This window comes from Mchenga conophoros, linkage group LG16 (assembly GCF_057382185.1).
Source record: "Mchenga conophoros isolate Kocher_MC1m ecotype Shallow Benthic linkage group LG16, M_conophoros_male_GT1.1, whole genome shotgun sequence".
NCBI classification, from domain to species: domain Eukaryota; kingdom Metazoa; phylum Chordata; class Actinopteri; order Cichliformes; family Cichlidae; genus Mchenga; species Mchenga conophoros.
The window spans coordinates 32,689,486-32,703,772 of record NC_140541.1 but is presented as its reverse complement, the minus strand read 5'-3'; the positions used below and the strand labels follow the sequence as shown (position 1 = coordinate 32,703,772).

Below are 14,287 nucleotides of genomic sequence, written 5' to 3'. Positions count from 1 at the left end.
TTTTGGATGTTTATACTTACAGCTTATTATTAGGCCCACACACACACACACACACACATCAGCAACCAGCAACTTCAAGCTTCGCTTCTGTGCACTTTTTAATATTTGTGCTAAATACCTCAGCACCATTACCCCATACCAGCCATGTGTGCACAGCCAATAAAAATAGCTTGAAAGAGGGGGTTAAGAAGCTGAGATCACAGCAGTGTGTAAACACGCATGGTGGACAGTACACCACACTTAGATTTTTCAGACATAAAAAAATAAGAATAAGAATCTGCTTTCAATCACAGAGCAGCAGATCTCTTTTGGATCTTTACTACGTGATCAAAACAGAGTGGACTGATCACCGGTGTGCTGGTTTCACACTCTGATTCCTGTATTAGCTTTCACCATCGTGGACAGATCTGCGTGAGCCCGATAGCCCTCTTCAGCACTCAGGTCGACGGATTTCCTCCCTGTCAGATTCCTGTCTCTAAGCAGGATTAGCGGACATTATTGGAGACCACCCGGCTCGTGCGTGCTTTGTGATGGTGTGTGTGTTATCGTACACCGAGGCAGAGCCGTGACACGTTGACTCAGCCTCCAGGCCCGGTGTAAAGTCTCAACAGCTAATGTTTCAGTATTGACTCGCTGCTGGAAGCTCCTGCACGAGACTCTGCACCAAGCTATCGACAGATTTCGATAACAAAACATCAGGATCAGCCGAAAAGCTTCGAGGACACGCAGGGTCAAGTCAGCTCTGAATGACGGCGAGCTGCCAAAGAGTTCAGCAAAACAGATTCAGTGGTAAAAATACACGTAAAAGTTAAAGTGACTGGGAAAAACAATCATTTAGCTGGCGCGTTCTGATAACATACGTGGGAAGTGGGAAGAAATTTATGGAGGCCAATAAAGAAAACACATTTTCTTAACCATAAGTCAAAATTTTAGTTTATTATCTCAAAATTTAGAGCTAGTTATCGACCTATCGAAACGTCCAGAGCAATCAAACTGTAGATTTGAGTGTTATAATCTAATTTAGTTTCCTTTCAGTGGTATATTAGTTTTTTATACTTTTGCCAAATTCTTAAATATAAAGACAACAATTTGAACAGCTAAACTAACTCTGGATTAGACTCTGAGTTTCTACGCCCTGTATTTGCTAAATCCAGCATACCCTGAAAGCTGAGGACTCTTTCTGCAGAAAAACATCTGAGGCGAGTGGGGTCTGTAACAGCCAACCAATATGTGACACCCACGTTGATAGCCTTTACCTTTATGGACTGTCAGAGTTACAGAGTCACTAGCAATGGATTTGACATATATTGACATATAATGCCACCACCTCTTCTATCCACCCTTCCAGGTCTATATTGGGTATTAGCAGTACTTTTAACAATGGAAAGCAGAAAGCCAGGCGTGTTTTACTTTTAAAATCAAAGGGAGTAGATTGTATGATGAGCCATCGGGGCTGGCATCACCTAAAAACAGCTACAAAGATGAGCTCAGAAGAGCACAGTGGATAAACAGGTCTGCTACCCCTTGCGTTAACACCAGTGTTGAGCTTATTAATATGCAAAACTTAAGTTCAGTTTAGGCTGCAATGACAGTGCCCTGAGATGAAGTCGAACACTATCGAACCGCCAGCCTTCCAATCAGTGGACCTGCTCTACTGTCTGAGCACATACACCTCGCCTCTGCATAGATATCAGCATTATAACAGCATCAACACTGATCTGAGAGATAAGCTGTCCCAGACGTGTGTCATTTTCAGGTCACCCCATATAAGACTGATTAAATCTGAGAAAAGCTCCCATCTGACCCCCTCAGAATCAGCTGATTGCTTTTCTACAGTAACTTTAGGATATTTAATGAAACCAAGCAAACTTCTGTGCTCAAGCTAAGTGTAATATTTTAGAGTTACAGAAATGTAATATTTTTTTTTCTCTCCAGGATATGTCGTAAGTATAAGGAGATAAGTCCACATGACATTTATGATCCGTTTTACACACACAACAGAATTCACAATCTGAAGCCAAATCCGTTTTTTCCGCACATTTTTTATTTATAAGCATTTCTGAGCATCAGCATTTTGTGATCTAACATAGTTTGAATAAAATGCCCCAGTTTAATGTCTCTGATGAGCAGAAAAAATCACTGGTAGCCTGGATGATTGATCGGTTTTCTCATAATTTAGTGGAGAAAACTTTAAAAAGTGCATTTTGTGTAAATTTTCAAGGCTTGTATCACTGTGTTGGATAGGCGGCTTTATTAAACAGCTTTTTTACCTATGTTTAGATACCAGGATCATCGCCTTGCTGCATTTCCTTCTGAATCCAATAATTTTCTAATGTAGCCATATTGTAATGTTTCTTAATGTGCTGGGAGGCACTGACTTGAGATTTGACACAAATTAAAGTTCCTTTACTTGCCATTGCATCATCTTACCGATGTGGTACAGCCCGATCCAGTCTGTAGCATCCACTTCCTCCTTTATGTCCCAGGATATGACGAGGTTCTGGCCACGGTTCAGCGTGTACTCCAGAGTGGACGCTGTCAACGAGGACCGGCTCTGGGATGTCACCAGGTCAGTGTCGCTGTTTGCCCGCGGAAGCCCGATGGGGCTGCTCACCACGGACACGGTATCTACAGCCGCCCCGCCCCTCTCCGCCAGAGTCCGCAGGTTCTCCGGGCTGAGGGTGTGCCGGAGATGCGGGCTGCGCCTTCGTGGGGCCGACAGGTGTTCGCGGCCCCCAACGGACAGGTTGGGTGGATTGTGGGAACGGGTCCTGGGTGGCAGGACCGCTGTGGCGAGGGAAGGACGCATGTTGGCAACAAGTGAAAGCAGTTAATGAGTAGAGCCGAGAAGTAGAGGCAGAGATGAGCTTCTTATTGAGCCGGACGGTCACCAAAGCGATGACACATGTTTCTGATTTATCTGCCTCTTGTCTAGAAGTGATGTGTGGGTTCCTGATCCACAAAGCTGTGCATTTTCATCCGTTTTCGTCCCTTAATGAAGCTAAACAGTCGACTCTTTACTTAGTTCATGTTATCCAGTGGCATTAAGAACCTGAGGATGGAGAAAGAAAAGAAAGACAGACAAAACTCAGTGAGCTACAAAATTGCTCCGGCACAACAAAAGCAGTGATTGCACGGCGCGAACTGCAGTCAACAAATGGCTGAACAAACATCCGTCACCGGAGCGGCTGTTTGCTGTCAAAGAAGCCGTCACAGACACAAGTAACCCGGCACCTTCCTCTTCCAACATCACCATTCCAACACTCATTTTAAGTTTTCTTTCATTAATTTAATGCACTATTTACTTCTTTGAATGATGAACGATGCGTACCGTGTGTTCGCTCTCTCTGCTAGAAACACTCAGCCCACATGAGGAGAAGAGCAGGCTGAAATGATCTCATTTGGAATGCATTATCTCTACGAGACCGCTGGAAAAGGAAATCTTTAAAACAGCACACACACACACACACACACACACACACACACACACACACACACACACACACACACACACACACACGTGTCTACAACAAGGTTTCAGTCAGTGTAGGCTGCCTCAGTAAAAGAAAGGAGAGAGGCGACAAGCAGCTGTATCTGCCTCCCAGGAAGCTCTTCAATCAGCAGATGCCAGTTTGGGAAGTGTCTTGGGAGCGCTGTCAGAGTCTCAACCACAGCCATTTTGTTTTTAAAGAAAGGATGCCATGTGACTTCAGAGTCTAGCCAGGGGGAGGCTGGTATCAGTTAGACTGAGGAGCATTAGCGGTAAATGTGTGTGTGTTTCTTTTCTTAAGGGCAGAAAAGGTTTGGTAATATTTAGCTAACGCATGCCTGGTGCAGTCACTGGAAAATAATGTGGGCTGCAGTCTCAGCTAAGCTTGATATCTGTGGTATTTGAAGTATGCCTCAAGAACCGAGCCGCTGGTAACATTTTAAAACTGTCAGCTCGTCTGCAGACCTCAAAGTAGGTTGTCAGACTAATGGTATTAAAAAAAAAACAAGAATCACTAGATGGTCTGAGCTTCATTTTATCTTATGATAAGTCACTGCAGCCTGCTAGGGTTACAGGTAGGACGTCTCTTATTTGTGACACTCAAACAAAAACTATGTCTATGAGATTTAATTTGAAAGGTAACACCTTTTGGCTTAAAATCAAAACCTAACTCCAGCTGCAGAAAGGATGCGGGTGACCTGGTGGAGGTCAAAGAAATGAAACCGAGTCTCCAGAAGTAACTTAATCTGCCAACCAGGTCTACAACTCACTGCTTGCTCTTTAATCTGGACCAAAAAATAAAAATGACTGTAAAGAACTATGGAGAAAAATAAATAAATAAACGACTTAGTAAATAATTATGCCATTAAATGCACCCCAAAATTTAAATAAATGTAGGCTATTACATTAAAAAAATAGATAGATAGATACATTGACATTTCAGTTCTTTACCTTTGCAGTCTTAACTTCCACCCAAATGTACATGCATATTATTGGATAATCACCACGCTTTTATTCTGAAAGTTTGGTTAATGACTAATAATAACTAGCTAATAAATAGCTTGCAACGGTCCTATCTAACATTTTCCCTACTGGTTAGTTCGCTGACCAGGCTGCCCCTATGGTGGCCCATGCAGCTGCTTGCCCGGCTCCGTCGTCTTAAAGGATCACTCTAACCTGAACCTCACCTAAGTTACCTGCTGGAGTTCAGCACAATGAAGCTGGGAACTCATCTGAGTTACGTATTTGTCACAAAGTTCATGGCATAAATTAAAGTACAAACAGCACTATCTAATTCTATGTTGGTCTTATTTCACGGTGCACATAGATGCATTCACACATATGTATGAGTAACACCCCTCACCTGAAAGACAAATCATATCTGTAGTAAAAACTAGAGGTGGGCGGATCGATCCAAATATCTGCTCTCCCCTATATAAAGCTCCTGATATAGGCTAAAAGTTTTGGTATCAGCGTATGTTTTCTGGTTTTTCATTTGGCACTGTGAAATCAGCTTTGCTCCATGTCACTATGTCAGCGATTTAAAATGACTTTTAATAAAACAGTTTATCTTTAAGCACTGGGACAATCATTTTGTTTTAGTGTATCGAGAATCACGTAATTCTACTTGTATTTTGGTATTGTGATATTCCTAAATATTATGTAATTGTTTGTTAAACTGTTTAGTTAACTATGAAGTCAACAGTAATAGTAAAGTTATTTGATTTTTGTATTTATGGATTTTTTTTTTAAAGTTTATTTGTAATCTTGGCAGTTTTGGTCCTCCATATAGGAGCACAGAAAAAGGGTGTTTGAGTTTTTTTACCATCCCAATTATGTTGAAATATTCCTTAAACATTGATTTTAGTGTGTTTTTTCCAGCCATACGCTCTCTCCTTTACTTTGTCTACTTCCATCTTTCTTTGCTGACTAAAAGAATCAAATTGAAAGTGACACTGAGTCTTCACAGTGGGTATAAACCTCACACAGCTGCTATTATAAATGCTTCCTCTTATCAGTAATACCATCTTCCTTTCTGTCTTTCACTACATTCTCATTAGTGTTTCATTTCCACTCAAAGACCATGAGGTAAGCTGAAACTCTTGACCATGCAAAGCAGGAAATCAATCTGAAGGTGATTCATGCGTGTCTCTGAAATATCCCGGGCCTGATGCTGAAATAAGATCTGTTGCATTTGTCATGAGGAAAGCCTGGACGTCCCTGACTCAACGAGATTACCAAGCCCAGATCTCGTACAGGGATTTATGGCAGAATAAAACCTTCATCACAGATGCAGGAATACGTAAATCCAGATCACGTGCTCACATGGCCAAAGTCATATAGCACAAGCAGGGGAGAGAGGTAACATTCATAAGCAAGCAGAGGCATCTTCAGTTAAAAAATAAATAGATATGAAGCTGCTTGGTGGTTGTGTAAGCGCTCCTGTGGTCCAATCGGCCCCCTCCTGCAGTTCTTGCCAGGCATTGTCTAACCCCGATGTGTAGCGGGAGACGCCATGGCTGCTCACTAAAATAGAGAGGATGAGGAGTGCGTGCAGCAGCTCCAAACAGCACAGAACAAACCATGACCTCAGGAGACAGCATTAAGTAATCTGGACCCATTCCAGTGCTTTTTTTCTTTGAAAAGACTCCTGCTTCCCATTATAATCCCGAAGCCCGGCCCTGCACAGTTTGACCTGGATTAGCGATTGATTCTCAGGAAGGTGAATATAGATAAAGCCTTGCATGAGAACCCCAAAATCAAACAGCTTTTCTCAGGGATGATAAATGTCTCAAATGCCGTCATTTGAGCGCTGCTCTGTTATTAGGCACTGAATACTTTGTACAGTGCACCGCTGTGCGCTGAATACTAACAGCAGACACATCTGCAGCAGAGGAGGTGATGGAGTGTGCCAGACTCTGCTGGATAGTTGTTTTCTCGCATCCTGTCAAAAAGAGTTTCTTCAGAGAACGCTCCCAAAACCAGATGGCAGGTTTAGGTATTCAGGTATCGCTGTCGTGCCGTTCTTCGTGGCAGGTCGTTTTCAGTGTTGTTTGTGAAGCTGGAAAACTCCAGCGTCCCAAGTGACAGGCATGACTGACAGGCACCATGGAAGCATTATGGCTGTACATCTCCCTTTGCACAGCTCACAGTTCTCTCAACACAAGGCACATGCACCGCTCTACTGCACGCACACCATGAGTTTTCCCCTGGTTAAACAATTAATGAATTTGATCGAGTTTAGTTTAGTTAGATTCTGGATTTACTTTTCTTCTTCTCCAAAGCCTCATGTATCTTATTGTCACAACCACAGTTCAAAAACATACCAGTGAGCCATTTCATTACACTTTCTTTGCCTTTCTTTCATTTAATACTAAAAAGCATGCTTCTGCTGTCAAGACATATCTCCTCACTAACAGTTAAAAGCCTATAAAACTGATCAAAATGGCAGTTTCCAACATGAATCGAGACTCTGACACCTTAAAAACAAAAACCACAAATGTCAGTGTTAGTTTTTTTTTTTTAAATAAAAGCTTTTTTTAATGTCAGGCTGAACATTTTAGTCACTGCCATCTTGCTTTTTTAAAAAAAAAAGTGATATGCACCTGCCAATCATAAGTTAGGTCCCACCTTAAAGTATACCCTCAAATATTGTCTGTTTTACTTTAAATGGGATCGTATTTTACTGAAAAAACATCATGTTGTTTTAAATAAGACTTAAAACTAGTGACTGAGACCATAAACTCATTAGCAAGACATTTATAGAGCTCATTAAAGAAAGTGAGAAGGAGGCTCATTTTGTCATAGACTCCCATACAATCTGCCTGCTTTCTGGAACCAGAGGAGTCGCCCCCTGCTGGCCATTAGAAATAATGCAGTATAGGGGACTAGAAAAAAAAAGTGGGCACATCTTTTTTCTTCTCCTTTTCCAGAATTCTGAGAAAAAAGTCAGAATTCTGACTTTAATCTCAGAATTCTGAGAAAAAAGTCAAAATTCTGAGATTAAAGTCAGAATTCTAAGATTCTGCACATACCTGCTATAAAACATGCTCTCATATAATTAAACTACATTCTAACAGGCATTCAGAAGCAAACCTCCAGAATAGATTGGCCAGTCATAAAAAATATGGGGTTCTACTCGTCAAGTCCGTGACCTATTAAATTGTACAAAACCTTCTTACATAGTTAAAGTTGTAAAAGAGTCTATTGTAACCCCATTTTTGATCTTTTTCTGAGTTTAAAAAGGAGCTTTGGTTCAAACAGCAAGTAACAGAACAACTTCAAAAAGTGACACTACAGTAAGGGGTAAAGCTGGGGTTGAGCTCTATCTCTACCAAGATTTGCTGTTGCTTTAAACTCTGTTGTTTCACATTATCTCACGTAAGTTACACTGTCCTGCTGCAAATACCCTGCAACAAATGTGTATTAATCCTTCGCTGCAAATACTCCCAAGCAAACGCACCTCTACTCAGTGGGATTAACATTTTCTGAAATCGACAGTGACCATCTGTTACTGAGCAAATTACTAAACCTTTACTTGGCAGTAAGAAAGACACAGATGGATTTAAGGCCAATTCGTGGTCCCACCACATCTGCATTAACCTCTGGGCCTGAAGAATAAAGCTGCCGTTGAAGTGCAGTTCCTCTCATGGCCACTCGAGGCTGCTTAAACATGTTTAAATCCTTGTACAAAAACCAAAAAGTTTTGTTCTCTATAGGAAATGTACCCGTGGATAGATGCTCTGCAGGATCAAAAATTAAGTCCTCCAGAGATCTGCACATTCAACTGTACTTGACTTACTTCTTCATGTTGTGCAGCTAAACCAACTATTTTCTTTCCCCCTCTAAAATGAATACAGTGATTTAAAAACACTTTTTTGGATAAACTGTGGACAACCACCCACTGATTCGTGAAGTCCTGCTGTGAAGCCTCGAGCTGAGCATTTTTATAGTATTTGTGAACGCTAATGGAGATCATAAATTACAAAATGAACATCACGCTGCTTTCAATAAGACTTGGAACTGAAAACTGAGACCATAAAACCATCAGAACATCATAAATTTTTGTTTTCGCAAACACAGGAGTCGCCCCCTGCTGACTTCACTTTTCAGACCTGGAAGTGTGTGCATCTTTTATATACAGTCTATGCACAGCTGTTGCTTCATTTTATAAAAAAAATTTACAACTGACAATCAGAAATGAAAACCTTTGCTGCTGCTTTTCTGGTGTTTTCATATGTGCAGGTATCTGAGTGTCTGTGTACTTGACACACAAGTGCAAGCAAGGCTTTTCTTTGGCTTGGACCTGAGGACACACACACGGAGCTCAAATAGGCGCCCGTAAGGAGCTCTGACCCAACATCATCTGTCGACCAATCATTTTCTCGTAGACAGATGCACCCGTTACACCTGCAGCTCCTCGTGCACATCACTTCGGGTTTTGTGATGGTCAAGTTTCACCAGTTTCATGATCTTCGGTGGTGAAAACAATTAACAGTGGAAAATATTCAGGTCATCAAACATTAAAACGAATCAATAATGAAAATAATCGCTGAATTCACCGCCTGCGTTTCACCATCTGGATACGTGCCGTGAGCTGTAGGTGCCATGATGTCAGTAAAGGGATTTCTCCACCTCTCACTCACTGTCCCTCTGTTTCTCTGCCTGTGTGTGTGTGTGTGTGTGTGTGTGTGTGTGTGTGTGTGTGTGTGTGTGTGTGTGTGTGTGTGTGTGTGTGCCAGCTCCCCAAGGTGCCCGTTCTGTCAGGCTGTAAAGTGCTGCAGTCACCTCCACAGGGGCACAGAGGGGTCCCTCTGCTGACACACACATACTTTGGCACACAAAGTTAGGAACAAATCACACAACCAGCACAAAAAAAATAACTTTTACACACTAAAAGCACTTGTTTCTATCCACAAGAAAGATGCAGCACCATAAAATATCCTCTCCCTGAGCTCCATGATGACCCTAAAGGTGGATGAAGACATGCTTTTGTTTAAAGGTTTAAAACTGGAAGATGCACCTTTGTGAGTCAGTCTGAGCGAACACGTATTTCAGTGCCGGTGTGTTCCCACTTCCCAGAAAAAGTGCAGCGCTGTCCCACTCGGGGTATTTTTTCCCTCTAAACACATCGCCCTGGGAGTAAATGTCCAGGATGAGTCACTCCTCAGGGGGGTATCCCTCCATGTGACAGGCCTCGGGGAGTCAAAAATAGCATTTACGCTGGAAGGCTGATTGATATCTCCGAGTTTAAAATGCTTACTATAAATGGGAATGTGGGTTGTTTGTGGATGTGTAAAAACTGTAAACAGACGCTGCGCTCGAGGCATTTGTATTCTGCTCTCTTTATTTACTTTAACTCCTCATCTTCATTCACCGGTGACTGTGCAGACCATCATTACAAATTTATGCTGTGCAACCAAATGCTTAAAATTCGAGCACAAAACCTAAAGTTTCTTAGCGCATCAGGCTGAGACCCACAGAGGAATCTCATATTAACAGAGCAGCTACAGAAATGTGAATATCTGCGAAACCAACAATTATAATAACCAAAGGAGACAGCTGGCTATTCGCGGGTTAAGTTAATCATGGATTAATGATGACCTGCACATAAAGCAGTCAGCCGTTTCGTGACATCACTGCAGGGTGACACAGCCCTCTATCCCTCGCCCATTTTAACATCTGACGTATCGTCTCCTTCTATTTCTAACCATCTAAAAAAAGACTCAATAAGGGTGCTTAATGATAACAATAACCCAGCTCTTTCTCACCATACAGCTCCACTTCACTTTGTTACAAACCACAAAACTGCACACCCTGCCTTAACGCTTAACTAATAGTTAAAGTTGTATAAAAGGTTAAATACCATTTGAATTGTTGCTATGATACTATTTGAAGATATCATATCCAACTCGTTTTCATTCATACAGCACCAGAACCCCAGCGATTGGACGTTTCCCTGTGAGCAAGACTTAGGAGACTGTGGGGTGGAAGAACTCCCTCTTTAACATCAGGAGACCTCCAGTCTTATACTTATCTTTAATTTGTAGATATCTGTGACTGCACATAACCCTGTCCAGTTTATAGATGCAGACTGATAACCAAGCTTGGTAGCATTAGCTGATAACTTAGCACTCCAACCCCTCGTCCAGAAATGGTCAACTCTGGCTCCAAAAAAGACAACATGGTGGCAGACTAAATGATTCAAGATATGGAGTCTAAAACCAAAAGGTGATGTCACAGTAGCCATTTTTAACATACGGTCTAAGATAGAGAGGTATAGAAGAAAAATGGCATGACCTCATTAAAGCATGACTTCACTAAAGCGCATTTAAGATTTCAAAATAAACAGGAAGTGAGGTAGACAACAAAACAAAAAGCCATATCACCTGTTTGTTATTCATGGTCTCTCTATGCTTGCCTTTTTTCTTTTCATCTTCCTCTCACATCCCCAGCATGTCACAGTACATGGCTGTCCTTTCATGATCCCAGCTCTGTTGTCAGTCTCTTCCTGTTAAAAGGAAGTTCTTCTTCCCTACAGTCACTAAGTGCTGCTAACAGGAAATGATCTGATTGTTGGGGTTTTCTCTTCAAACTGCAGCACATCTGCTTTATTTTTTTCACCAATCATAATGTACTGTGTATCCAGTTCATATTAAAGTGGGAAAATCACACTTATCCCATATTAATATGCTTTCGAAGAACAATTACAACACACATGCATTTACTACAGTACTTTATTTAAGAGGCATGTGTAGAACTGAAACAGCCAAAAAGATAGTTTATGCTGTTTTTCCACATCACTTTTACAAATTACTTTGTATACTGAGTCCTCAGTCAGTAGACCTACGTGCAGCTAACATTAAAGACTCTGTAGGGTCTCAGTCAGGACAGATATCAGGACCAAACCTCCCCCCATAACCTCGTCAAATTCTGTCAAGTGAGGAAATTTTCTTTTCTTTGCAAGAGCAAAACAGAAATTCTGCATGTTCCAGTTCATCTCGGGTAACGCATCTGTTTCAAGTATCAGATTTTTGAGAAAGCTGAGCGTGCTTGCAGCTTTGCAGATTTCATCCAAACCCCTACCTTGAAAGCAGATCAAAGCATAAACAATTTATAATAAAGTTGCTCCCAAAGGGGAATTTAGCAAAGACACTGCAGGCTCCACAACAGCAAAACTCAATTAGGACCACAAATATGTTGAAATTAAAGGGGGAACTATGGGGGGATTGGGGCCTGAATGGGACAGTATAACTCTGCTGTGGGGTTGTTTACCTACCTGATGGCTGAAAGTCAGAAAGGCTTTTTGTTAAGCTGTGATGTGAAGCTACATAATCAAAACTGCCTCTCATCATCACACTGGAACCTGACCCAGAAAATAACTAGTTTCTATCATAAAATTGTCACCGCTCGCTTATCCCACAAACCATGGATGGAAACATGAATGTTTGTGTTTATCACGTCGTTAAATGTGACTCATGTGATTCATCATTCATGTATTGTCCCACACTCTTCAACCACAATTTATTTCGTGGACTAGAAACACATTTCTAACCCTGACCCTTTCTGGAGCATTGGTGTTCAACACTGATCCACTAAACCCACTGCTGGCGCATCTACACTGTCAGACTGGACCACTCTGAAGGTGTGTGTAGCTAATGTGGTAGCCCCCATTGTGGGCCACAAAATGGCACACCATGGCAGTGTACCAGTGTGACCAAATGACAAGAAAGTAAATGTGGGACAACAAGTATAAGAGTATAATTTACTAAACGAATTTTGTATCTTTGATGATGCAAATTAAAGGTTTGGCATTCCCTGAAATACTGAATTTTGAATATCTGAGCCACTCAAAGAGTGCAGCAGTGCCTCAGTGTGTGGGACAGGGGGAGGAGGCATAAAAATCATGTACAGCCTTACATAAAGAGGTAAGCCTTGTGGCCCTACAGCATCCTGAGCTACATCCAGTGGTGACGGAGTTGTTGTGAGTGTGAGAAACAACAACTTTATCCTCTACGGATTAAACAGACAAATTCAAATGTGCATGTAAAATTACATCAGGTAAATTAAACGTAGACTGAGTATTCAAGCCCACATGTTGCCACATGTCCCCAATACCTTCTGCCTTAAATAAACAGGTGAGGACTTCATTAGTGCAGAGACACACGAGGTGATGTTTTTGCACTTTCATGGATTGTGATTCAGATCGATCCCGTCGGGCTGAGCTGAACCGCCGTGGACGTAAACAGGGAGCAGCACCCCCGAGCCGCGGGGACGTGGAGGTAACCCCCGCTCATGGCGAACCGCGTCAGCAGAATCACGTTACATAACGGCTCGCATCCAACTTTAATCGTTTCAGTCCGCGCGCGCGCCGCTGGCGAGGCCGCGCGCGGCAGCAGGCCGCGCCGCACTGGCGGAATGTGCAGGTGTCGCCGCGCGCTATTGGATTACTGTGGGAATTCCCTACGTCATTTTTCCCTTTCTGCGCGTCTGTGCAGAGACACGCGCGTGACACAGAAATCGATCGAACAGCAGCGCGGAGTCGGTGCTGCGGCGCTTCAGCGGCGCGTTCAGCTACTCTAAGCAGCACCTTCATCATCGTCATCAACAGGCTCTCGTTGCCTGCTGGAAGCCACGAGCGCTTGCACGCGCCCCCGCGCCTCGCGGAGCTGCTTACCTTTGGCGCAGAGGTGCGGGCTGCTCGGTGGGTTCCGTGCGCGAATATCACGGCTCAGGTCCGTGCGGTCCAAATGAGGCGAGACGGGCGGGGTGCCGCGCTACAGCCCCCCTCCCTGTGGGATCCGGGGCAGCTTCGGTTTCGGAGTCACGTACCGAGGCGGGTTCCCGGTGCAAAGCTGCGGCGCTGCAGAGGCTCCTCTTCGGCAGCAGCTTCCAGAGGTGTGCGCACGAACTCCGCCAGCTCCACCCTGCGCTCCGTCCGCACAGGTTTACGGATTACAGCTCCGGCATCACAGCCTCAGTGCCCCCCTCTCTGCATCGCAGTGCGCTGCAGTCTGAGCCGACGTCCTCCCAGCAGTCCCAGCAGATGCTCAAAACCTGACTGGGCTGAGCAGCTGCTGTCAGTCCAGGAAGGGACGAGAAAAGCGTAGCCTGCCGGAGGATGGCGTAACGGCAGGGTGTTTGCAGAGGAGCGACTTCTCCTCTTCAGGGCGCGGAGGGATTTCTTCAGAGGATCATCGAGCCTGAGATGTAGTTTTTTGACTGACGATAACGTACAGTATATACGCTGCATATTAATGTGGGAAAATGCCAGAGTGGGCGTGAATCTGGACACGTCCCACCGAGAGAGAGAGTGAGACTGCGCTTAGTGTTGTCTACCTGTCTACAGTTGCACCACAGTTGCACCACAGACACACACAGTACTAAAGCACTATATTTAAAAACGTTTAAGCTCTATAGAGGACCAAGTCTGACAAAATCAAAGAATAATAAAATTTAAAAATATATCACAAGATGACAAATTCATGTTTCACGGGCCTCTAAAAACGTATATAACAATTTTACTCCCCCCGCAAAAAAACCCAAACATCTGTAGCAGTTATAAATAATAAATATTGTTAATATAGTTGTTTTTCTTTCCAAGAAAGTAATATTTGGTGGGTTCATTTATGCGAATTTAATGTAATAAACTACTAAATAAAATTAAATAAATGCATCAAAAAATGATTAGGCTTAAAATTTGTTATGAATTATGAAAATATTCAAAAATTAGAAACTTCTTAAAATTTTTATGTATTTATTTATTTTGCTTTCAGCCTCTGAAGCTCTCCGTATGTA

At 42.8% G+C, this 14,287-nt stretch overlaps 1 protein-coding gene across 7 annotated transcripts in view; it reads right to left on the bottom strand.

Moving 5' to 3' along the window:
* The window catches only part of hecw2a (HECT, C2 and WW domain containing E3 ubiquitin protein ligase 2a), a 45,600-nt gene extending 31,774 nt beyond the window's left edge, over nucleotides 1–13,826 (bottom strand). For 2 of the 7 annotated variants that reach the window (XM_085249070.1, XM_085249075.1), the window contains exons 1-2: nucleotides 13,167–13,821; nucleotides 2,431–3,052 (exon numbers count right to left, since the gene is read on the bottom strand). In XM_085249070.1, coding sequence (XP_085105196.1) covers nucleotides 2,431–2,809 — 379 coding nt within the window. In that variant the 5' untranslated portion in view covers nucleotides 2,810–3,052; nucleotides 13,167–13,821. The other 5 variants (XM_085249077.1, XM_085249076.1, XM_085249072.1 and 2 more) reach the window with 5 other exon arrangements.
* Nucleotides 13,827–14,287: the final 461 nt, after the last annotated feature.